General features: G+C 47.8%; 1 protein-coding gene across 2 annotated transcripts in view; it reads right to left on the bottom strand.

Annotated features, from left to right (window-relative positions):
• Positions 1-27,053, bottom strand: part of PIGN (phosphatidylinositol glycan anchor biosynthesis class N) — a 509,674-nt gene extending 482,621 nt beyond the window's left edge. For both annotated transcript variants that reach the window (XM_073550192.1, XM_073550191.1), the window contains exons 1-2: positions 26,920-27,053; positions 8,326-8,569 (exon numbers count right to left, since the gene is read on the bottom strand). In XM_073550192.1, the coding sequence (XP_073406293.1) occupies positions 8,326-8,546 (221 nt within the window). In that variant the 5' untranslated portion in view covers positions 8,547-8,569; positions 26,920-27,053. The remainder of the gene's footprint in view (positions 1-8,325; positions 8,570-26,919) is intronic.
• Positions 27,054-27,092: the final 39 nt, after the last annotated feature.

The raw sequence follows: 27,092 nt of genomic DNA, 5'->3' as shown, positions 1-27,092 counted from the left end.
ATCATGTCACACGTCGCGGGAGAGGATACGTGGAGGGACACTCGCACATGCTCGCCCGTTGATGGTTTGGGGAAATCGGACCCTTTCAATAGGATCCGTTGCCCCTGTCTAATCTTCATAGCCAAAGAGAAAAGAGAAGAAAAAAAAAGTCTGGGGAAAATGGCCCAGATATGTCCCACAATGCGGGAAAGGATACGTGGAGACGATACTCAACACGTGCTCGCCCGTTGTTGGTTTGGGGAGATCGGCCCCTTTCAATAGGGTCCGTCACGCCTGTCTTATCTTCATGGAAAATAGAGAGAGGAACAAAAAAAAAAAAAGAAGTCTGGAGAAACCCAGACATGTACAGTATGCTCCAAAGACACTAAGCATAAAACTGGTTTCCGCCCGTAATCGGGGCGAGGGTGTATGCGGCGGAGGAGGAGCTAACCTTGTGTTGTTTACTTAGTGTCAGCCTCCAGATGGCGGCAGCAAACACCCACAGTACCAGTGTCCCCCAATGAGATGAAGGAGAAACAAACATTTTTCCCACAAAAATTTTCTTTTAGCCCCAATTTTTTTATTTTCTCAAGGGTAAGAGGAGAAAATGGACCCCAGAATTTGTTGTGCAATTTCTCCTGAGTGTGCCAATACCCCATGTGTGGGTGAAAACTACTTTTGAGGCACAGTGCAAAGCTAAAAGGGAAAGAGCGCCATATTATAGTGCAGATTTTACTAATATTGTTTGAGAGTGCCATGACATACTGGGAGTGTCACTGAGGTGCCAGAACAATAGAACGCCCCGTAAGTGACTCTATTTTACAAACTACACCTATCAATGAATTAATCTAGGGGTGTAATGATCATATTGAGATCAAGGGTGTCACAGAATTTTATACCATTGGGCAGTGAAGAAAAAATTATTACATTTTTACTACGAAAATGTTGTTATAGCCCCAGATTTAACATTTTCACATAAGAATTTTGTAAATTTGGCACCAGTATGTGTCCCACAATTTCTGCCGAATTTAAAAATACACCATGGCTGTACAGTGCAGCTTTGCCATAGAGAGACTCTCGGTAGGGATGGAGCGATATTTGCCTCCTGGACCGCAGATTTTTCTAGAATAGTTTGTGGACTCCATATACAGAGCCCCCTAAGTGCTAGAGAGTGAAATCCTCCCCCCCCACGTGACCCCATTTTGGAAATTATACCCCTGCCAAATGTGAATGCTAAGGCCATGTGCCCACGTTGCGTTTTAAAATGCACACTGAAAACCGGACTCCTTCCCAGAAATCACGCGTTTTTTTCCCGCGCGATTTCACCGCAATTCTGTTCGCGATTTTGCCGCGATTTTCTCAAGCACTTTCCAAGCGATTTGACAGGTTGGTCACACTCGTCAAACATAGTGTTTGACAGGTGTGACCAGCTTTTTACTATTGAGGCCGCCTATGCGGCATCAATAGTAAAAGATAGAATGTGAAAAATGATTAAAAAAATAAAAAGTCGAGGTATATTTACCTTCCGACGTCCCGCGCTGCCATCCCAGGCCTCAGCGTTCCCAGTAATGCCTTGCGAGACCTGTGATGACGTTGGTCTCGCGTTACTATAGCGATCTCACGAGACCGCTAGTCACGCGAGACTACGTCATCACAGGACCTTGCCGCAAGGCATTACTGGGAACGCTTAGGCCGGGAATGCAGCGCGGGACGTCGGAAGGCAAATATACCCCGATTTTTTATTCTTTTTTTTTTACAGGGGTATGGTACCCAGGGCCTGGAGGACAGTCTCCTCTCCTCCACACCGTGGGTACCACCGCACATGAGACGCTTAACTTCCCGCATGGTGGGCATAGCCACATGCGGGAAGTAAGCAATTCTCATGCATTCCTATGGGTGCGGAATCGCGGCAAATCTTTGCGATTCCGCACAAAAGAATGAGCATGCTGCGTTTTTTTCCACGATGCGTTTCTGCCGCGGAAAAAAGCGCAGCATTAGCACAGCATGTGCGGAATGCCATAGGAATGCATGGGGGGCGTTCTGTACACGATTTTTAAACATTTTCGCAGCGTTTTCGCGCTGAAAATCGTGGCAAAAACGCTTAAAAATCGCATCGTTGGCACACAGCCTTAAGGTGGTTTATGCACACTGGGGCTCAGAAGGGAGGCATTTGGATTTAGGAGCGCAGAATTTGCTGAATTTCTTTTGGCTTTTTCAGAGCCTTTGTGCTACCAGTAACGTGGAAGCCCCCTATATTTCTGTTAACAGATGACAGACCTGAGTAGGAATTTTTTTTGAGGATTGAGTTGAAGCTTTTATTGGGAACATTTTTCATAACAATTGTGATCACATTTATCTGGAGATCTACACTGAGCACATACTTTGGGGTTTCCATCTAAATCTACGAGACACGTGACAGATGAAACCCCTGAGGGATCCATTCACTATAATGAGGAAGCAGAGTTGCTCTGGACTCTGTCTGATCACTGTTCAGCGTCATCCTCTCTTTCAGAGGTGCACAAAACTATGATGGACTGCATTTTTATGTACGCTGAAAAAGACGGACACCGCCGGTTCACAGGTCCTATGGCGTTCACAGTGCCTCCATCTGACTCATTAAAGGGAATCTTCCGACGGTGGTTCTGTCTGAATCATGTATTTCAGAGATTTACATGGAAACCCCGATGTAAGCGCTCAGCATAGAGCACAGGATAAACGTGCACCAAGCCTTACTGCGATCTTTGGGAGACAGAATGAACAAATTCACAGCAGGTGAAGAATTGGTTTTATTTTTTACACCATTCCTCATGCGGTATTAGTGATTAGGCGACTTTATTCTTCGGGTCGGTGCGATTACAGCAATACCAGATTTACCGTATTTTTTTGGACTATAAGACGCACTGGACCATAAGACGCACCCCAAATTTTCAGAAGAAAAATAGGGAAAAAAATTAATGCGTCAAATGAGGGTCCGTCTTACAGTCCGAATTATTCAGCTTACCTGGGGGGTAGGGAGTGATATGGAACGCTGGTGGAGTGGGGTCACAGGAGGTGGTCTGGCTCATCCCTGGCTGGTGCAGTAGTTTCAGTGGTGTAGGGGCTCTGCCATTTTGTGAAAGCCCCCACACATCCATCCTAGGCTGATGGGCGGCGATTTGGCAGATGATCGGTGGTGCGGGGGCTCCACCGGCATAGTGAGATTTCGGGAGACGAGATGTCGTCCCGGGAGACAAGATCTCGTCTCCTGAGATCTCACTCTGCGCATGCGCCGCCTCCGGCAGCCATTTTCCTGAAGATCAATTCAGCATTACATTGCGGCCATTTTCCTGAAGCTCAATTCAGCATTACATTGCTGTAATGCTGAATTGAGCTTCAGGAGAATGGCCGCCGGGGGCGGCGCAAGCGCAGTGAGATCTCAGGAGACGAGATCTCGTCTCCCGGGACGACATCTCATCTCCCGAGATCTCACTATGCGCGGCCATTTTAAAATCAGCATTACAACAATGGAAGTGCGGGGGCTCCTTTCACAAAATGCCGGCGGAGCCCCTGCACCACCGATCACCTGCAAAAGTGCCGCACCAGCCCGAGATGGATGTGCAGGGGCTCCGGGATTTCCACCAATGCCGGCGGAGCTCCCGCACCACCGATCATCTGCCAAATCGCCGCCCATCAGCCTCGGATGGTGTCTCCTGGTAAGTGCATCTGGACCATAAGACGCACCCCCATTTTTCCACCAAATTTTTGGGGAAAAAAGTGCGTCTTATGGTCCGAAAAATACGGTATATCCTTTATGTTTAGCTTCTATCACATACTAAAAGAAGCTTTTTTTGCAAGAAGTTTTTGCATTGCCATATTTTGAGAGCTATAATTTTTCCATATTTTGACCCACAGAGTCATGTGAGGGCTTGTTTTTTGCGGGATGAGTTGAAGTTTTTGTGGATTTTCAGGCACATGACATTTTTTGATCGATTTCTATTGCAATTTTTGTGGAGGCAGAATGAACAAAAACCAGCAATTCAGAAATTCTTCTTTTTGTTTTTTTTATTCGTCCTGCCTGTGGTAAAATTGATAAGTCAGTTTTATTCTTTGGGTCAGAAAAATTACAGTGATGCCACATTTATATAATTTTTTATGTTTTGGCGCTTTTTCACAATAAAAACTTTTATAGAAAAAATAATTAATTTTGCATTGCTTCATTCTGAGAGCTTTAACTTTTTTATTTTTCCGCTGATGGCGCTGTATGGCAGCTTGCTTTTTGCAGGACAAGATGGCATTTTCAGTGCTACCATTTTAATTTTCATTCGTCTTTTTGATCGCGTTTACTTTTGCCAAGCGGTATGATGATAACGCATACTTTGCTACTTTTTTGAGGGTTTTTTTACGGCGTTCACTGAAGGGGTAAACTAGTGTGACACTTTTATAGACTGGATTGTTCTGGAACCGGCGATACCAAATGTGCACTTTTTTGTTTATTTTTTTTTTTTCATAAAAATGTGTATTTATTAGTGGATTTATTATGTAATTTTTTTGTTACATATTTTAAAAAAAAATGCTTAACTTTTTACCTTGTCATTTTATGGGACTTTCACTTTTTTCACTTTGATTGAAGGTATAATGCATTGCAATGCACTAGCATTGCAGTGGATTATACCTATAGTGAAAGCTTCTGACTCCATGCTGTGAGAATGGTCTTAGAGGCTTTTTGTAACTTGATGACTCCGAGTCACTATGGCAACAATCCGGCCCCATGATGATGTCACAAGGACACCGATCTGAAGCCAGAGGGAGCTCCCGTCCCTCTGCGTCCCTCCTGAATGCTGCGACTGCACTCGACTGCAGCAAATAGAGGATTAACAGCCCGGGGCGGCGCGGACACCACTCTTCGCTGTTAGTGCAGACGCTCAGTCACTGGTAGAGCTGAGCTGCTGCACTGATCGGGCAGGAAGTGCTGATATTTTAGCATCTCCTGCGCGATCTGGGTGGGGGACCGACGGCATTGGTCCCTGCACCTCTTCCTGTGACTCTCAGATGTCACAGACAGATGTCGGCACTGAACTGCCACTGCATGGTTACACGCAGTGATGGTTTAAAATGCATGACAGGCATAGTCAGTCCTGATGCCGAAACAGACATCCTGCCATGACGGGCTATGCCCATCATTGGATGTTAAGGGGTTAAGCTGCTCAAAAAAAATGAATAAATGTTTGCCAAGCGTGTTGACTATATCCTGTGTGTGCCCAGATGGCAAATGTCAGGAGAAAGATGGATTGGGCATGTCAGAGTCGATCATGCCTGATCCTCTGTTCCAGTGGTAGGAAAGCAACAGCTGGAGGAATCTGATAATAGCTTTTTCTCGCTTCACTGAAAACATGAACACGTGGCCAGGCATAGTGGAACAGGGGGGAAAAAAACTGTGGGCAGAACACCATCTCATCCTAAAACTAACATCCTCTCTAATCTGATCCTTCCACTTCGGTCTCCAGGACTTCTCTCGTGGTGTACCTCTTTTCTGGAATGCACAACCCCAGGCAATCTGATTAATTCCCAGTATCCAGTTTCAAGGGTGCAATAAACACACATTGCTTTAGAGTGGACCATCACCTCGGCTCACTGATCTAACTATTTCTTGCTCTCCCTTTATTCCAACTAACTTTTCCATTTTCTCTCTTACATGCTCTCAATGGCACTTTGTATCTGTACTTGTACAGATACTGGAAACCAAAAAAATGGAGTATATAAAAAATTCTACAGATGATATACAAAGTAATTTATTATTCAAATATCACATACAAGTTAAATATCTGACAGACAGTAAACAAGAAGCATTGAGGAAAATATGGAGGAGACATGAAGGTAGGCTAGGGGGGAAGTGGAAGACAAGGTATAACCAAAAGGGGCAGGAGAAAATAATAAATAGCCATGGTGTATACCAACAGCAGCACAAGGACTGATAAGAAGAGGTAAACGTAATCAGTATCCTAAATACCAGAGACACGTGCGGCCATACATAGCTCCTGCTTACCCATAATAGACGGCGGCTCCCACAGTCCTTCCTACGGCCCCTTACAGATACCGGCTGATGTGACTGGTTTATGCAGCAGTAGTTGAATGCCACTAATTATTATACTGATGGCCGGACGTTAGACAACAACCACTTTAATTTTTACCCATATTTCCCCATAGACTGTGGGAACAGGGCCCTCACTCCTCTTGGTATATGTAACTGTAACTTTGTAACGTCTTACCTTGTTTGTCCAAGTCCCCCCTGAGTTGTAAAGTTTAACAAAATATGTTGGCGCTATAGAAATAAAATTATCACAATGTATAGATCAGGAAGCAAAAAAAAAATTATGAATTTAGCATTTACCGTATATACTCGTGTATAAGCCGGCCCCCTTAATTTTGCCACAAAAAACTGGGAAAACTTATTGACTCGTGTATAAGCCTAGGGTGGAAAATGCAGCAGCTACTGGTAAATTTAAAAAATAAAAATAGATACCAATAAAAGCAAAATTAATTGAGACATCAGTAGGTTAAATGTTTTTGAATAGCCATATTGAATCAGGAGCCCTATATAATAATAATAATAATAATAAATTTTATTTCTATAGCGCCAACATATTCCGGAGCACTTTACATTTCAGAGGGGACTTGTACAGGCGATAGACATTACAACATAACAATAATCACATAGATCATAACAGATACCAAGAGGAATGAGGGCCCTGCTCGCAAGCTTACAATCTATGAGGAAAAAGGTAGACACGAAACGTGGGTGGTAACAATTGCCCTGATTGTATTGACCAGCCATAATGTTACGTGTGTAACAGTACAGACACAGAGGGCTAGTGGATGCATAAAGCCATATAATGCTCCATACAGTTCATGATGTCCCTATAAGATGCTCCATACAAAATACACCCCATATAATGCTGTACAAAGGTTAATAATTGCCCCATAAGATGCTCCATAGAATAGTATGCCCTGGCCCCTAAGACGTTCCATAGATTATGCCCCATATGCTGCCCCATAAGATGCTCCATAGAATATGCCCCCATATGCTGCCCCCATAAGATGCTCCATAGAATATGCCCCCATAAGATGCTCCATTGAATATGCCCCCGTATGCCGCCCCCATAAGATGCTCCATTGAATATGCTTCCATATGCAGCCCCCATAAGATGCGTCACTGAATATGCCCCCATATGCTGCACCCATAAGATGCTCCATTGAACATGCCCCCATATGCTGCCCTCATAAGATGCTCCATTGAATATGCCCCCATATGCTGCCCCCATAAGATGCTCCATTGAATATGCCCCCATATGCTGCCCCCATAAGATGTTCCACTGAATATGCCCCCACATGCTGCCCCCATAAGATGCTCCGTTGAATACGCCTCCATATGCTGCCCCCATAAGATGCTCCATTGAATATCCCCCCATATGCGGCCCCCATAAGATGCTCCATTGAATATCACCCCATATGCTGCCCCCATAAGATGCTCCATAGATTATGCCCCACAGATTATGCCCCCATATATTGCTGCTGCCGCTACTGTAGGTATAAAAAAAAAAAGACATACTCACCTCTTGTCCTTGTGGGCCAGGTGCCGGTGTGCTGAGCAGGCAGACACCGGCGCGCTATGGGGGACAGGTGTCGCCGCTGGCTCAGGACCCGGCACCTGAGATATTCACCTGTCCCGGTTCCAACGCTGCTCGCCGCTGTCTGCCCGCCGGGTCCCTGTGTCAGTGACGTCAGGCAGCAGAGAGGGCGCGCACTGAATATGTCATCGCGCCCTCTGCTGCCTGAACATCACTGACAGAGGGACCCTGCGGGCAGACAGCGGCGAGCAGCGTTGGAACCGGGACAGGTGAATATAGCATATACTTACCTTCCACTGACGCGGTCTCTGCAGCCCTATTTTCCCACAGTCTTCCTTACTTCAGCGGTCACGTGGTACCGCTCATTAAAGTCATAAATATGCACATATTTATGACTTTAATGAGCGGTACCATGTGACCACTGAAGGAAGGAAGGGGGACCCTGGGACAAGCAGGAGGGCTGCAGAGACGCGCCGAGAGGGGGGGGTCAGTATGATGTGACACCCCCGCTCCTCCCCACCTACCCCCTGGCTATATGACTCGCGTATAAGCCGAGAGGGGGACTTTCAGCTTATATGCGAGTATATACGGTAATTTAGATTTATACATAATTATAAACTGTTGTACAAAGATTATGCAACCAGAAATTTTTCTTATTAGTTGAAAAAAATCTGCTAAACCAGAAAGGATTCTTACGGAAAAAAAAATTAACAAAAATCTTAGTCTCAAAGTTTAACCTCACCTAAGATAAGGGGCTCTGGGAAGACCATGTTCATCCAACTCAAAGAAGGTGTCGGCTCTCAATCCATCAGCCACAAACAGAACCAGTCGTTTTGCAGGTGGTAGGAGCAGCGTACGCTGCGGCGTCATGCCATGGACCAGTGGAGAGGTAAAGTAGATGTCAAAAATTGATGTGAAGAAGACAAAGTGGACGATCAAGCCAACAAGGAAAAACAGTAGCATCCTCTAGAAAACACCGGCCACGCCTGCAAATGAAAGAGACGATTCAATGTACAGTATTACTTCATATATTCCCACATAGGAAAGAGCAAAGAAATCAGGTTTTACAGTTAGAACTTTTAGAGTAAATCGACCCCAACAGACTAATACAGGGTGGGCCGCGAAAAACAGACCCCCGAAACGAACACTACTCATGCATGCGATCAGTTACCTGAGCAGTGATTTGTTGAATAATGTCCATATACACGGCTGTGCCCACATTCTCATCACTGGATATTGGACCCACCATCCATAACTGCACCTTAAAGGCGTTTCAGGACAAGTTTACTTTTTTTAACTACGGGCCTAACAGTAAACAGGCGGGTAGTTGATAACTATTTGATTGTTCTACCTGGCGCTGGCTCAGTGCGGTCACTGACCGGTCCTGCTGCTTCACGTAAGCAGATCAGCTCTCCCTCTTCTGGGCTGCTCTGTCAATGGGGTGTGACGGCAGGTGTCATGCAAACTGACAGCTGGCTCCCCGCAGTTAGGCAGTGGGGAGCCGGCTGTCAATCAGCATGTCACAGCACAGAAAGGAAGAGAAGCAGATGCGCTGTCGACATGACATCAACGGAAGCCACAGAGTTGCTGGTGGGAGCAGTTTGTGACTGTCCTGAACCAGCAGAAAGGGCAAGTAGTCAGCAGCTACCTGCTTGATAGTTCTTAAACCAATAGTAAAAAAGACAAATAAAATAGTCCTGGATAACACCTTTAATTCAAGGATCATAAAGTGGCGTCTGTACAGCTCACATTACTGTTCTTTGTGTCAATACCCATTTCTCTGGAGTTAAATACATAAATGGAATTGTCCTTCATTGGAAATTATGTGTTGGTCCAAGTAGCTACCTCCTATTATATCTAGTGGCCAACAGCAACATGTCACAAGCTTCTGCTAACCCTCCTCCTTCGTGCAGCTGACTTCAGGTGACGCGATTTCAGCCCACCGCCACATCGTGTAACAGATCCTGCATTACCTTGCACCAAGCACACTGTCTATACTGCTTTCTGCTGGAATGGGAAGGTTCAGAAAGTGACCAGCAAACCATCTTGTGTACCTGTGAATGAGCCTATAGGTGTACAGGTCTCCGCCATCACTATTCTCTGTTACATCAAATACAGCATGGTGGTCACAAGCACACAACACAACAAAAGGACCCTCATTCATTTCATCAAGGGTGGTCCTTAGAAAAAAAAACTCTGCAGTCAATAAATGCGACTGCCAAATTGTGACAGTGTGTCACTATTCCCTGTACTCCCTTCTAGGTGAACGATCAAATAACCGCAGGTACTTACATGATTTGCATACTTGTGGTCACATGCCGACTAGTCTCATGCAGCTTCCGTAAATATAAGAGAAACTAGAGAAGTGCAGGATTCTAGTTGGCAGGTGACCACAAGTATGCAAAATCACACAGCTGCGAGGGAATACAAGGAATCTTAACAGTACGTGCATCGCAAAATGTGTCACGACTCGCAGTCTACAGTCACATAGAGTGCAGACTCTTCTCCTTAAACCAGAAAAACCCTTTTAACCTCATTGATATCATACCAAGGTGTCTAAGTGGGTTGGTTCTACATGTGGTCCTCATAATCGATACTGAATTAAACATGATGTTCTGAACATTTTATATCCATTTTTTCATCATTTTTATATCACTAAAGGGAATCTGTAAGTGTTTGTTATGATACACAGATGTCAGTGATGTGTCACCTATTAGGCTGTGTGCTCTTTCAATACAATGAGCATTTTATTAGCAGAAGATTATCACTGCTTGTTCCAATGTCACCCCCAGCACTGATTAGCAGCTCAATGTCAATATACAATGTACTGTGGCAAAGTCACTGGTAAAGTACTGGATGGGAGATATGTGTCACTACGCTTAATGGCGTCAGTGATATAAAGCCAGAGAATTTTCCTCCAGCACACTAAAGTATTGTGAGGCTTAAGTTAAAGTTAGATACATGGGCTGGTTTTATGTGGACATTCAAAGAGTTGGTTGGAGGGTGCACCTTATCTACACCTGTAGAGCCGGCACCGCCCTGTGCTGGCAGGACCTGTGTGATGTCACGGTCATGTGATCAGTCACATAGGTGAGGAGTCACATGGTGTGGGCTTGACTCCAGGGGCAGTCTGGGTTGTTGACTGCCTGGAGAGGAAGAGTCCAGGAAGGTGTTTGAGCACGTGGTACCTATTCAAGGACATTGCTAACCCCCAGTAATTCAAGAACTGCACGTCGTGTTACCATTTTATTTTGTTTAGCTGTTTTGCCCAGAGTGCAGTGTTTATTTTATGCTTAAACCTTGGTTTATGCTGTATCCATTAAACCAAGTGCATCCTTAAAGCCGCAGTGTTCCCGTCACTACCTCTGTGTGCAGCAGAGTGAGCCGATCTACCACATACACAGAGCGCCTGGTCTGAGAGGGGTTAGCTTTCTGAGCTATGCTACATCTAACGACAACTGCGAAACCCAGTGCACTAAGTGATATATTACTGGAACCAGGGTTTTTTCATAAATTATGCTGTTCTCAGATGACGTAGCAAAGAACAGGTGATAGATCCTTGTTAACATGTCTATCGATCCTGTGATTTCTATAGTTCCATGACTATTCCTTCTTAGTGTTACAGCTTCCATGTTCAGAGGTCTATATTTTCATGTGATAAAGCAAAAAGTTGAGATACATATATAGATAATCCATTGTCTACAGCTTAGAAGTTTTCCATCTATCCTATTACATCACTTTTGGATTGAAATCTGCTTTATGCAAAGCCAGCAGCGCCATTCCTGAATCCAGTATAGATGAATCGGTGTTTAGCTCAGTACTGCCATCAGGTGGTCTTTCCTATTACTACATCTACGACTACACAATCTAGTCATTTAACAGACAAGTAATATCTCCTAATGCACAATGTAAGCATGTACACAGCTACTTCACGCTGAGTGAAAATCAATAACGGAAACGTGGTCCTCACTGGCGGCGGCCAGCTCAATGATTTACTAAGACCTACTCTAAACAACAGAAACATTGACAAACCCATATTGTAACCCCACAAATGCAAGACTACAGCAATAAAAGACTCCATTTACTGAGCATATTATTACACGGATTTATTTGAGATTGCACCAGCCATAGATAATTTATTAGGTCATGAAAGAGAGCGCTTCCTAACAAATAAAGCAGAGGTAGCGGCAAGGCGGCCAAATTCTGAAAAATTGGTGGATTCTATTTCCCAGGTTCTTATATATTCATCAGTTCCTCCTACATAATTCAAGCCTGGCCCTTGATTTATCTGACTGACTTCTAGATTTGACATTAATCTGCCCAATTTATCCTCCGGGATTATGAAGATCACATTCCACGTTGTCATCCCCTGTATAAATTGCTTGTGGTTACCCGCTATAAAACCATTTCATTATGTATGACCCTAGATGAAGGAAACCCATAGATCAGCAACACATGGATCAGCAATCTGCTGGCGTGTAACACTGGCCACTCTAGCATAATACCAGCAACGTTCCTCTGGTTCAGCCACACACCGGAAACAGAAGCAGAATTACAAGTTATCCAACATATGGGATAAAACATATTTTAAGGTTTCCAGCGGTCCTTTACATAGGATCTGTCACCACTTCAAAAGTGGCCAGTTTTGGCCTATTTCATTCCTGATGCTCCTCTGAGTATTTTGCATTTTTCCTTTTTAAAATCCACTACATGGGTCCAGAGATTAAGGACTATTTATTTAGAGAGCACAAAATTTAGAGATTATTTTTGTTCTTTATACAGAGGCGCGGCCTACAGGATTCTCTGGGGGTCTCCGGGGGCGCGGCCTACAGGATTCTCTGGGGCCTCTAGGGGCGCGGCCTACAGGATTCTCTGGGGGCCTCTAGGGGCGCAGCCTACAGGATTCTCTGGGGGCCTCTAGGGGCGCGGCCTACAGGATTCTCTGGGGCGCGGCCTACAGGATTCTCTGGGGCGCGGCCTACAGGATTCTCTGGGGCGCGGCCTACAGGATTCTCTGGGGCGCGGCCTACAGGATTCTCTGGGGCGCGGCCTACAGGATTCTCTGGGGCGCGGCCTACAGGATTCTCTGGGGCGCGGCCTACAGGATTCTCTGGGGCGCGGCCTACAGGATTCTCTGGGGCGCGGCCTACAGGATTCTCTGGGGCGCGGCCTACAGGATTCTCTGGGGCGCGGCCTACAGGATTCTCTGGGGGCCTCTGGGGGTACGGTCTACAGGATTCTCTGGGGGCCTCTGGGGGTGCGGCCTACAGGATTCTCTGGGGGTCTCTGGGGGCGCGGCCTACAGGATTCTCTGGGGCCTCTAGGGGCGCGGCCTACAGGATTCTCTGGGGGCCTCTAGGGGCACAGCCTACAGGATTCTCTGGGGGCCTCTAGGGGCGTGGCCTACAGGATTCTCTGGGGGCCTCTAGGGGCGCGGCCTACAGGATTCTCTGAGGCGCGGCCTACAGGATTCTCTGGGGGCCTCTGGGGGTGCGGTCTACAGGATTCTCTGGGGGCCCCTGGGGGTGCGGCCTACAGGATTCTCTGGGGGCCTCTGGGGGCGCGGCCTACAGGATTCTCTGGGGGCCTCTGGGGGCGCGGCCTACAGGATTCTCTGGGGGCCTCTGGGGGCGTGGCCTACAGGATTCTCTGGGGGCCTCTGGGGGCGCGGCCTACAGGATTCTCTGGGGGCCTCCAGGGGCACGGCCTACAGGATTTTCTAGGGGCCTCTAGGGTTCTCTGGGGGCGCGGCTTACAGGATTCTCTGGGGGCATGGCTTTGGGGTGCTTTGCATTATGACCCAATGAGCACAGCTAGTCGATAAAGACAAGAAAAATCATCATTAACTAAAAAAGCCTGCATCTCTGCAATCATATGGAGGATTTTTTTTAAAAAGAGCAAATAAAACAATGGCATACTCATGGGATCGACAGAAGTACAATAAGTACAATCTTCGCTTCCCCAGTTTAAATTATTTGTTTTACTCACTTACTTATATAGTACCATCATATTCCGCAGCGTTTTACAGACATTATCATCACTGTCCCCATTGAGGCTCACAATCCAGATTCCCTATCAGTATATTTTTGGAGTGTGGGAGAAGTTGTCCTTGGTAGGATTTGAATTTAGAACCCTCGGGCTACAAAGCAACAGTGCTAAAAACTGAGCCACCGTGCTGCTCCAATTATAACAAACCTGTGTTGAGACCCTCTTCAATTGATAAAATGCAGGGCAGAAGTGCTCCTCCAAGTTTTTCTAAAGGTTGCTCCATAGGCTTTCTACTGAAACCATCCTCATTTTTCAGGGAGATAAGTGCTTGGCGAAGTACTTCTGCCCCTTCATTTTACCGATGAGTGGGCATAATGTATTGGACCCTCTCAATTCTTGGCATTACAAGACTTTCTGTAGATAGATGTGGCTGCCAGTGGTGGGATATGCCATAAGTACGCAGAATGAGACAACCACTTGTGGTGTAGTGACCACTGGGTCCGCTAGGGGGCGCTGTGTGGGTGTCCCAGGACGGACAGATAGCCATGTCCAGAGTGGTAACAGGAGCAGGGTGCTAAAGGATCGTTATGTATCCCAAGGTGGGTGGCCTTGGAATGAAGGCTTGATTATGTGCTGATCAGCAGAGCTGATCTTTCGTGCCAATGTATTAGGGAGAAGCATTCAGGTGATTGAGGAGACGGGTGGGATCAATCACCTACAAACCCACCTAGGGGCGGGTGTTTAGCATGCCATAGTAAAGTATATGTGTGTGAATGATTAAAGGACCTGTGATGAGGTCATAGCCATGTGATCCGGTGGGCGTGGCTACGGACCATATAAGGTGGCCAGGGTAGCTCACATCAGTGAATGCTTGGACCCGGTTGGTCCGTATGGAAGGTCTCGTCTGGACTGACGTGAGACTGAATGAGGAAGACGTGTCTGCCTTTCTGTACACGTGGAGACGTGTGTGTGAGAGAGTTCCCTGGAGGGAATGAACGTCGGCGCTGAGAAGCAGCTATGAGGTAATCCGGACACAGGGGATATAACTGTGAGGCTAGAGAGCCTGTGTGCTGGACATTGCACAACCTGTGTGACCACAGGATAAACAGAGTGGAGCTCTGTCATGGACGCTATGCTGTTTATATGAACTTTCTGTTGCTGCTGCTTTGGTTTATGCCGCATAATAAACCGAATGGACTGAGTTATGTTAAGAAACCTGTGCCAGACGTGATTTATCGGCTGCTTAGCGAGTATCACCTACCTGAATGACAAGCGCTACCTTACACACTTTACAGCTCAATTTTTCTTTGAGGTCTTTGCAATTTTAACCAAGAGGCCTCATTGACTTCTGGTGGTCAGAACATTTGCATTTTTTTGTCAACATACTTAAGTCGTACAGTATTAGGCACGATTTTTCATGAGAAAATTTGTGATTTAGTTTTCATTGGTGCCATTAAAGGGTTTATCCAGGACCATTTGATTTTTTATTATAAGCCTGAAAACTAACAGGCAGGTAGTTGCTAATAGAACCTACCTGTTCAATGGGTGACAGATCAGAGGGGTCATGAACCGCTCCTGCCGGAGATTCAGCTGCTCCATGTTAAAGGGAATCTGTCACCCTTTTTTCGAATATGAGCTGCCGGCACCGACATCAGGAGCTTATCTACAGCATTCTGTAATGCTGTAGATAAGCCCCCGATGTAACCTGAAAGATAAGAAAAAAAGAGTTAGATTGAACGCCGGGGTGAGTATAGTCAGGTCCGATGGGTGTCGCAGTCCGGTGCCTCCCATCTTTATACAATGCTGTCCTCTTCTTTCCTTCCTGTTATGGCTCCTGCGCAAGCACACTGCTCTGCCCTGTTGAGGGCAGAGCAGAGTCCTGCAGTGCGCAGGCTCCGGGAGAGGTCCGACGCCTGCGCACTGCAGTATTCTGCTCTCCCCTCAGCAGGGCAGAGCAGTGCGCCTGCGCCGGAGCCACAACAGGAAGGGAAGAAGAGGACGACATCGTATGAAGAAGGGAGGCGCCAGACCGCAACACCCATCGGACCAAGACCAGATTGCCCTCCCGAAGAGTATCATCTAACTCCTTTTTCTTGTCTTTCAGGTTACATCGGGGGCTTATCAACAGCATTACAGAATGCTGCAGATAAGCCCCTGATGGCGGTGCCGGCAGCTCATATTCGAAAAAAGCGGTGACAGATTCCCTTTAACAGAGCAGCTCTTTGTTTTCCGGGCTGATCTATCAATGTGTTGTGACTGCCGACCTCATGCTGATTGACATCCAACTCCCCGCAGTAAGGCAGAGAAGTCTCTGCTCTGTCCACATGAAAGCCACAGAACAGCCAGCAGGAGTGGTCTGTGATCGTTCTCTGCCAGCAGAGATCAGCACTGCGGACATAAAGCAGATAGTAAGAAACTACCTGCCTGTTAGTTCTTAGGCCCATAGTAAAAAAAAAAAATTAAATAGTCCTGAATAACCCTTTAACAAAAAATGGCAATTGTAGACAAAGAAGCTGAATCCAATGATAGATCACTTTAATGCGTACAGCATTACTGACACAAGTATAGCTTTTAGATTTGGAAAGAAGCAGAGCTGAGAAAGATAACCGCGCCCACACCAGGCTCTCCATAAATAATGGGTATAGACACAGGAGGGGGCGCTGCCAGACTAGTCCAGCAATGTTAATCTCACAGTAATAAATCCTTCACAGTTAGTAAAACTACAGCACACACTTTGACAAGTGACACATCCCTGAATTCTGGGTTTCAGACTCTCTCTCTCCTGCTGCCTCAGATTACATAGCAAAAAACTGCTGATAGAATCTCTATAAATTTTAGGGAATAGGACAAATAAATAATTAATACAACAAGCAAGAAATATAAAACATCAAGTAATTGTTAGCGTGGGTAGTCTGGAGCCGGAAACTCCAGGAGTGGACCCTTTGGACCGTGGCACAGAGGGCCCCGGGCGAGCTGCCAAGTGGAACAGGGACCGTTAGGAGCAGGCCCAGGGGTTCGAGTACCGCGGGAGCCGGTACCGAGAGGGGCGGCTCAGGATGGACCGGAGTAGGACTGTGGGACTGAAGTATAGATGACAGAACAGAAACACTGGAGGCAGGACTGGAGTAGGACGGCAGGACTGGAGCAGGATGGAACAGGAACACTGGAGGCAGGACTGGAGTGGGACAGCAGGACTGGAGTAGGATGGAACAGGAACACTGAAGGCAGGACTGGAGTAGGATGGCAGGAACACCGGAGACAGGACTGCGGAAGAGAGCAAGGAACCCGGGTAGCAGGACTGAGAGGCTGCTGCGGACAGCAGGCAAGAACGGAACTGCAGGAGCCGAGAGCACACGATGCAGCGAGGCCAGTGTGCTAGGAAACACAACAATCAGGCACCTCCCTCAGGGGGAAGCGGCCTGATATGCTCCTGTCTGGTCTGCCATTGGTCAGGGAGGTGCTTCCAGGTCAGGGCATAGCCGGAGCACAAGAAGCAGGATGGAGGTGCGGCCGCGGCCTATGGCGCATGTGCATTGCACGCAGGGACGCCGTCGGCCGCGCACCTGCCAGAGGCGACCTCCGTGGATGTCGGGCGGCGGGAGGCTGCGGCGTGGGAGCGATGGCCGGGTGAGTACGCAGGAACGGCGTAACAGTACCCCCTCCCCTAAGCCGCCCTCCCCGAACATTAGCAAGAAATCTCTTGAGGATACGGGGAGCATTGATATTCTCCCGAGGCTCCCAGGATCTCTCCTCAGGACCAAAGCCCTTCCAGTCAACAAGGAAAAATGTCCTACCGCTAACCTTCTTCATGGCGATAATGTCCTCCACTTCAAAGACATCATCGGCACCCACCGGCTGAGGACCAGAATCAGGCAAGGAATGGAAGAGATTCAGCACCACAGGTTTCAAGAGAGAGACATGGAAGGTGTTCGGGACCTGGAGCGAAGCAGGCAACCTCAATTTGTAGGCGACTTCACTGATACGTTCAAGGATTTCAAACGAACCGATGTAGCGTGGCCCCAACTTGTAACAGGGCAGTTTCAACCGGATGAATTTGTATGAGAGCCAGACCTTGTCCCCAACACGATAGGGTGAAGGATCCAATCTCTTCTTGTCGGCAAAATTCTTCATCCGATCAGCGGACTTCTTGAGTGACGTGTTGGTCTCGGCCCAGATCTTGGAAAACTCTGAGGACAAAGCGTTGGCCGCGGGTACCTCGGAGGCAGGAGTTATCGGAAGAGGAACGCCAGGATGTCTGCCGAACACAATGAAAAACTGAGACTTGGCCGAGGACTCACCAGCATGGTTGTTGTAAGCGAACTTTGCCCAGGGAAGTAAGTCAACCCAATCGTTCTGGTGGGCGTTGGAGAAATGACGTAGGTACCCAGTCAACGTCTGGTTGGTGCGCTCCACGTGCCCGTTGGACTGTGGAAGGTAGGCTGAGGAGAAGTCAAGGGAAATGTTCATGAGCTTACAAAGCGATCGCCAGAACTTGGAGGTAAACTGAACCCCTCTGTCCGACACAATGCGTTGAGGTAGTCTATGGAGTCTGAAGATTTGGTGGACGAAGACTTTGGCCAGCTCCGGAGCCGAGGGGAGACCGAGCAGAGGGACGAAGTGGGCCATCTTGGAAAAACGATCCACCACCACCAAGATGACTGTGCAGCCAGAAGAACAGGGCAGGTCGGTGATGAAATCCATGGCAATGTTTTCCCAAGGGACCGCAGGAACGGGCAACGGCAGCAACAAGCCAGACGAAGGTCTCCGTGGCACTTTGTTTTTTGCACAGGATGGACAGGAGGCCACAAAATCGAGTACATCTTGGTGAAGCGTGGGCCACCAATAGTGACGCGAGAGAAGATCCAGGGTCTTCTTGATCCCGGCATGGCCAGCCAGTTTGGAGGAGTGCCCCCATAGGAGGACTTTTCGCTTGAGGTTCTCAGGCACAAGCATTTTGCCAGGAGGAGGAGCAAGCCAGTTCACTGGGGCCACTGTGATGATCCTAGTGGGGTCAATGATATGCGAGGGTTCCTCCGTGGTTTCGTGTGGCTGAAAGACCCTGGACAGAGCATCGGCTTTGGCATTTTTGTTGCCAGGACGGAAACGGAGCTCGAAGTCAAATCGGGCGAAAAACAAGGACCATCTGGCCTGACGAGGGTTAAGTTTCTGGGCAGACTGGAGATAGGCCAGATTCTTGTGATCCGAGAAGATAACAAAGGGATGGACAGCTCCTTCCAGGAGGTGACGCCACTCCTCCAAGGCCAACTTGATGGCCAGGAGTTCCCGGTCGCCGATCAAGTAGTTACACTCGGATGGAGAAAAGGCCTTCGAGAAAAAGCCACATGGGTGCAGACGACCGGAGGCGGATCTCTGGGACAATACTGCCCCGGCACCTGTCGAGGAAGCGTCCACCTCGAGTACAAAAGGTTGGTTGCTCTCGGGGCGATGCAGAACAGGAGCTGTGGAGAAGGCCCGTTGTAGGGTCAGAAAAGCCTCTTCAGCCTCCGGAGGCCAATCCTTGGGAGTAGCCCCTTTACAGGTGAGAGCAGCAATAGGTCTTGTGATGGCGGAAAAGTGAGAGATGAATTGCCGGTAATAATTGGCGAATCCGAGAAGTCGTTGAATCGCCTTTACTCCAACGGGGCGAGGCCATTTGAGAATGGCAGACAGCTTCTCGGGATCCATCCTTAGTCCAGCGTCGGAGATAATGTGTCCCAGAACCGGCAGGGAGGTCTGTTCGAAGAGACATTTCTCAATCTTCGCATACAGGCGATTCTCCCGAAGACGCTGTAACACCAAGCGAACACTCTTTCTGTGGGACGAGATATCCGGCGAGAAGACGAGGATGTCGTCCAAGTATACGACTACACAGGAGTACAAGAGGTCCCGGAAGATCTCGTTGACGAACTCTTGAAACACCGCAGGAGCATTGCAGAGGCCAAAGGGCATGACCAGGTACTCGTAATTGCCGTCTCGAGTGTTGAAGGCCGTCTTCCACTCATCTCCAACCCGGATGCAGACCAGATTATAGGCTCCTCTGAGGTCCAGCTTGGAGAAGACCCGGGCTCCTCTAAGACGATCAAACAGCTCCGGAATGAGTGGAAGAGGGTACCTGTTCTTAATGGTAATTTCATTCAGACCCCTATAGTCAATGCACGGCCGTAGAGTTCCGTCCTTCTTTTTGACGAAGAAAAACCCGGCTCCCGCGGGTGACGAGGATTTCCGTGTAAAACCCTTGGCGAGGTTCTCTCGAACGTATTCGGACATAGCTGTGGCCTCAGCGGGAGACAGGGGGAAGATTCTGCTCCTTGGGGGAGTTGAACCAGGAACAAGTTCAATTGGGCAGTCAAAAGGCCGGTGTGGAGGAAGGACCTCCGCTTCCTTCTTATCAAAGACATCGGCGTAGGAACTGTAGGCTGGAGGAAGACCCGGAAGGTCTGGGAGCGGCCGAGGTGCGGCCACCAGGAGAACAGGAATCAGACAGCGAGCTTGGCAAGGGTGCCCCCAGCAGAGTATCTCCCCAGAAGACCAATCGAGGACAGGCTGATGAGTCCTTAACCATGAGAGACCGAGTAGAATGGCGTGGGAGAGCTTAGGCAAAACGTAAAAGGCTATCTTCTCTCGATGTAAGGCACCAACTTGCAACTCCACTTCCTCAGTGACCAAGGTGACGGTCACCTGTAGAGGTTTGCCATCCACCGCAGCAATCTGGAGAGGGTTAGATAGGGCAACCACGGGAATTTGGTATTTGTCCACCTATTCTGGCCGAATGATGTTACCTGCCGAACCCGAATCCACGTAGGCCACCTCGGACCCACGTCTCTCCCCTGAAACCAGAAGCACAGAAATAGCAAGAGATTGAGAGGAATCATCGTCGCCTAGGGAGGCTTCTCTTACCTGACCTAGGCGGAGGAGTTTCCCTGTCTCTTAGGACAGGTGCGGATATAGTGCAATGAAGCTCCGCAATAGAGGCACAGACCTTGTGCCCGCCTCTCTTGCTGACGTAACTCAGTCAAGTTGAGACGGTCAATCTGCATGGGCTCGACCGACCGAGGACTGGCAGAACGGATGAAAAAGGGGGCTGGCCTGGTGGATCTCCTCTCTCTCGCTGACTCCCGAGCGCGCTCCTGGAAGCGTAGGTCAATGCGGGTAGCAAGCGAAATAAGGTCCTCTATGGAGTTCGGGGTCTCTCGACCTGCAAGTTCATCTTTTATTCTGCCTGAAAGACCGCGCCAGAACGCCCCTACCAAAGCCGTATTCCAGCCGAGCTCGGAGGAGATAGTGCGAAAGCGAATAGCGTACTGACCGACCGTGAGAGAACCCTGATGTAGATTAAAGAGTGATTCAGTGAGGACAGCTAACCGACCCGGCTCATCGAAGACCCTGCGAAAAGTATCCAAGAAAACCGGAAGACTCGAGACAACGGGTTCGTCACGTTTCCAGAGGGGATTCAACCAGGACAGGGCCTCTCCCTCCAGATGGGACATAATCAAGACTACTTTGGCCCGGTCAGAGGGATATTGCTGCGGCAACCATTCAAAGTGGAGACTACACTGATTTCAGAACCCCCTGCAGAGTTTAGGATCCCCAGTGAAAAGAGGCGGTTTGGCGAGGCGGGGCTTCGGGAGAGCTGTAGGAGTGGGGGGAGGAGTCAGAGCTGCGGCGGCAGAACATAGGGCCGACAGTCGGCTATCAAAGGAGGCCATGTGAGACAAAATATGGGCTTGGGTATCTTGTTGCTGGACCAGCTCCTGTTGAAGACTGGTCAGTAACGTGGCAGTACCAGGATCGGTCACCTGCAGGGCCGACAAACGGGTGTCCATGGACATCATGACGGACAAAATGCGTCCCTGATTCTCCCGCAGGAAGAGTAACTCTTTCTGGGTGGCAGCTGTGGTACCGGCGGGATCCATGGCCTGATTGTACTGTTAGCGTGGGTAGTCTGGAGCCGGAAACTCCAGGAGTGGACCCTCTGGACCGTGGCACCGAGGGGCCCCGGGCGAGCTGCCAGGTGGAACCGACCCCTATACAGGGACCGTTAGGAGCAGGCCCAGGGGTTCGAGTACCACGGTAGCCGGTACTGAGAGGGGCGGCTCAAGATGGACCGGAGTAGGACTGTGGGACTGAAGTATAGATGACAGAACAGAAACACTGGAGGCAGGACTGAAGTAGGACGGCAGGACTGGAGCAGGATGGAACAGGAACACTGGAGGCAGGACTGGAGTGGGACGGCAGGACTGGAGTAGGATGGAACAGGAACACTGGAGGCAGGATTGGAGTAGGACGGCAGGACTGGAGTAGAACGGAACAGGAACACTGGAGGCAGGACTGGAGTAGGACGGCAGGAACACCGGAGACAGGACTGCGGAAGAGAGCAAGGAACCCGGGTAGCAGGAATGAGAGGCTGCTGCGGCGAGCAGGCAAGAACGGAACTGCAGGAGCCGAGAGCACACGATGCAGCGAGGCCAGTGTGCTAGAAAACACAACAATCAGGCACCTCCCTCAGGGGGAAGCGGCCTGATATGCTCCTGTCTGGTCTGCCATTGGTAAGGGAGGTGCTTCCGGGTCAGAGCACAAGAAGCAGGAGGGAGGCACGGCCACGGCCTATGGCGCATGCGCATTGCATGCAGGGACGCCGCTGGCCGTGCACCTGCCAGAGGCGACCTCCGTGGATGTCGGGTGGCGGGAGGCTGCGGCGTGGGAGCGATGGCCGGGTGAGTACGCGGGAATGGCGTAACAGTAATACGCAAAGTTCAGTCATTGGGCCTGGCAAACTCAAGTTAAAGGGTAAAAAGGATAGGACAAAAACTAGGGGGAAAAAAGGAGGAGAAAAAGAAAGTATAGAATAGATAAAATGGTCTTCTCCGATGTGTATGGCACTAGGAGTTACCATGGCAAGACTGAGCCTATATATGACTTAGAAGACCTACTACACTATGGAATAATTGCTCATCACAAGCCATGCACTAATTAGGGTGAATTCCCTCTTAAAAAATCAGTGTTGCCAAACACTGAAATACAGTATTTGTCACCTAGGCCGATATTGGCTGCCACCAGGTCCATCACTCTCTTAATCGCAAATCTTTCCAGCCCTCCCCTGACAGAATCAGCGTTTTCCGGTGCATAGATGAAACCTGGAAAGGAGCTTGAGTGAAGTGCATTATTTTATTGGAGCCCTGAGCATGATGGAGGATGTATGTCCACCTCTTCCGAGAGTCACAGACCTTTGATGAGAAGCCAAAATGATCCAGTCATAGCATAGTCCTATCATGTATGGGCCCTGGAACTCTCTCTAAGTCACAACATCTCCAGCACACATAAGGTATGTGCACACATTGAGCATTTGCAGCAAATTTTTGCTTTATCATCATTCCACCAAATAAAAAGTGGAATAACACGCAATCAAAAAGAATATTTCACGAAATCACATACACTTTACTTACACACTTAAACGCAACAAATCATCAGCACAAGGGAAAAAAAGCAGCGGAGAAAAGCAGTATTTACGCTACATGGGAACACGGTCATACACAAAGTTGGCGTGATGTTCTGTAGTTTTTTGCTTGTGTATCTGTGTTCCTGAGAGAGGCATGTAATAGAGATGCAGTGCACATGTAGCACCTTCTAAAAGAAAAAATAAATAACCGTGAAAATCTGTATAAAGGATGTTTAATGATGACCTAAAATCACAGCTCAGTTATAATGAAATGTTGCGCACTACAGACAACTGTGCACTAGGTGGCAATATAACACAAGCTAATGTGAGAGAAGCACAGGCACACAAGGGCAGATGCATCCATCAGCCACAGCGCTTTCGGGAAGAACAGTTTCGGCTGCACTATTTGCAACAAGTCATTTATTATTCAGTTTACAAAGTCCAATTATGCTTGGGGAAACAGCAATAGCAAAAGAGGAAGAAACTGGATTTATAAATCACTGAAGCTTTAGACATTTAGCAAACAGGTCACTAAAATGCTCATTTAGTTTAGGCAGTATTAAGAAAATACACAGAACTACCTATGTGTAAGGGAGCTGTGACGCTAGTCACTACTCATGGAAATGTCGTGACGTGGGGAAGTCAAGGAGTCCAAGGTTAAAAGCCAGGAGGCTACATCATAAGCAGAGTGGTAAGGCAAAGGCATAGTCAGGTCAAAGTCCAAGGTCAGAATTCCATGAAGGTAGCGGATCAAGACAAGGGGGCTAGGCAAATGGTTGATCAAAGGCAAATCCAAGGTCAGTTAACAAAGATCAAAACACTAGAACTGAAAGCAAAGAGCAAACACAAACCACACTGAACAGCACTACAACTGAAAGAGATAAGAGGCCCCTGACCCAGATAGGACGGCTGAGCTGTTTATCACGACACTGACAACTCAGAACGCTCCTGCCTCCAGATAGGACGGTGTTCACTGAGCATAGGCAGAGCTCATAAATACGGAGGACTACATAGCAGCAAGTTTACTAGTCCTCTAGTGATAGTCTCCTGATGATAAAGCAGTGATTTTATCAAAACTACAGCAAGCACGCCAATGATTAATTATGCAAAACACAAGCCGCGGAGACACCATCACATGTTTCTCAACGCAAGCAATGACTAGCCAGGTCTTTCCCCGGGAGGGAACAACCACGGGAAGGGCAGTTTCCAATGAAGGAAACCACCTATGCCAAAACATGGTATCCATCCACAGACAGCTGTTTTGGGGTATTGCCCCTCATCAGTGTGGAGTAGGAAACTGGCTAGTAGGAGCAATGCCTAGTAGAAGACTGAAAAATCAGGATGAATGAACTCATGAAGATCAACATCCAACACTGCGGAGACACCATCACATGTTTCTCGACGCAGTGATTCTAGAGCAATGCCTCCATCCCTTATGGGAAATATGTAAATATATGCAAAACACAAGCCGCGGAGACACCATCACATGTTTCTCAACGCAGTGATTCTAGGGCAATGCCCCCACCCTTATGGGAAATATGCAAAATATGCAAAACAGAAGCCACGGAGACACCAGCACATGTTTCTCAATGCAAGCAATGACCAGCCAGGTCTTTCCCCGGGAAGGAACAACCACGGGAAGGGCAGTCTCCAATGAAGGAAACCACCTATGCCAAAACATGGTATCCATCCACAGACAGCTGTTTCGGGGTATTGCCCCTCATCAGTGTGGAGTAGGAAACTGGTGGTTTCCGTGCTCAAAAACACATGTAATCTGCACATGACTGTATCAATAACATTTTGACAAAGTCAAATATCAGGAAGTATCAAAAACAAAGCAGCTTTATTTAAAGCATGACACAAAAGACAAAAAAAGTGATAAAAATGCACTAAAAAACAAAAAATACTAGTAATCTAATAGGGCAGAAATCTGCAACATCAGAAACTCAACAAAAGCTCAATGTTACGGTTCGCTCATATCTGTGTAAAATCGGAGCGTGAAATGCACTCGTCATAATATTATTCAATTAGGCAGTGTTCATCTGCAAGCTTCTGCTCACCTGGAATTGGAGTGAAGAAAAATATAGCTGAAGAACTCCGGTCACCTTACTCACGTCAGTGCAGGTAAGTTCTTACGCTACGGTCAGTGTGATCCGGCTGACGTGCTGAGCGGTTGTATCATGTCACCGCTCAACACAACATCAGGATGTAGCAGAGTTGGAGATTGTCATGGGACGTGGGTTGGATTTACAGCTGACCGCTTTGGAATATTTAATATTTTAAAGGTAATAAATGGGTAAAATAGATAGGGGAGTGTTTTGTACAAATAAAGGACTTTGCTCTGTGTGGGTTTTTTTTATTGAAACTTACGGGGTTAGTAATGGGGGTGTCTTATAGACGTCCCTCCATTACTTACCCCTGGGCTTGATGTTAACTGACATTACAAAACTTATATCAACCCCAAAACCATTACCCTGCTTGCCAATGCACTAGAGCAAGTGGGAAGAGAGGAGGCTAAGTGCCAAATTTGGCTCATGCAATGGATTGACCATTTCTGGGGAGGCTGAGTGCTGGTGTTACTAGTCTGGGAGGGGGCCAATATCCATAGCCCTTTACCACTCTATTAATATCCGCTTGCAACTGTCTGCTTAGCCTTTGCTGGTTATTAAAAATAGGGGGGGAACCCACATCATTATTTTGGTGGGTCCCCACCTTTTAATAACAAGTAAAGACTACACCGAAAGATGTGAGCGGATATTAATAGCCTGGGAAGCTCCATGATTATTGTCCCCTTCCCAGACTGTTAAGAACAGCTCTCCGCTGTCTGCTTTCCCTCAGCAGGTTAATAAAATTGGGATCCCTGCCATTTTTTTTATTTATTAGCTAAATACAAGTACAGAAAACTACAAAAAAGCATTGCACTTATTATATATCTAACATTTCTATGTATCTATCTTTCTATATCTGTATATAAGATTACTTATTGGTTAGTGAACTGGCTTGAAATGTCAGATAATTCCTGCTTCTAAACGCTGATGTTAAAACCACATTGCATATGGATACTAGTTGAGAAGTCACATGACACTCACCTCACTCTCTCCAACTTCTCTGGCTGAGAATCTCAGCTACTTTATATACGCAGATGTGCCCGTACCCCGAGAATGTAGCAGAAGATGTCTCGATAATGGCAAATATATGTCAGGCATGATATGGGGCTGTGTATGAAAGGGGGCCCGCAAAGTACATTACTTGTTGTGCAGTAAGGAGTAGTGGGATACTCGGGACCCTCAATCGAGTGATCGGACCCAGTACATAAATAACAAAAAATATATATACAGTATATATCTTCCCAATTATGTGCCTAGTGCTCTGGGTCATTGTTTGCAGGTGAGAGGAACTTGGCATCTGGCCGCAGTGCTGTACTACAAGTATCACCATACTGCACATGATGGATACTAGTAGTGCAGCACTGCGGGGTCCACTGATCGGCTGATCGCTGGCCGCTGGGTCGCCAGAGTGTGCTATTATTATTATAACCAGTGATGAACATTTACCCAATACATAATGAGAGACATTGGGCACAGAGTCACCGAGGTCAGAACTGCACAAACGTAAACTAAAATCTGCACTGTGTGAATAAGAATCAGTATTCTGCACACTCACAGCCATCAGCCCACCACTGCATGTGTACAGACTCACAAAAAACAGCAAAAGCCTTGTAGCTATAGCAACGAGGCACAGCTCAGCTGTCATGCACTGTGACTGGGAGTAATGGGAAACTGCTGCATGCCAGTGAGTAAAGAGCCAGCACTAGCCTGTCTCATCCACATCAGTGTGGAGATCGGGGAGAGCAGGAGATGTCGCCGTCAGCCCCTGTCCCCAGGTGCCAGAGATGATGCCTCCTCCACTCACCCTCATCGGCTCACGTGCAGCTTTCACACCGCTTCCCCTGTCATGTTCATTGTTGTTTCCTGGTCGGTCACTTTCTGATGACGTCACGATGAAGCAGAGCATGTCGGGAGTTGTAGTTTCCTGTTTCCCTGTCTCTCCTACTCCTAGAGCGACATTGGCTGTAGCGTCTCCGC

Source organism: Dendrobates tinctorius, unplaced genomic scaffold (assembly GCF_039654945.1).
Source record: "Dendrobates tinctorius isolate UK_male_01 unplaced genomic scaffold, ASM3965494v1 ptg000163l, whole genome shotgun sequence".
NCBI lineage: Eukaryota > Metazoa > Chordata > Amphibia > Anura > Dendrobatidae > Dendrobates > Dendrobates tinctorius.
This window is presented reverse-complemented; position numbering and strand designations above follow the sequence as displayed.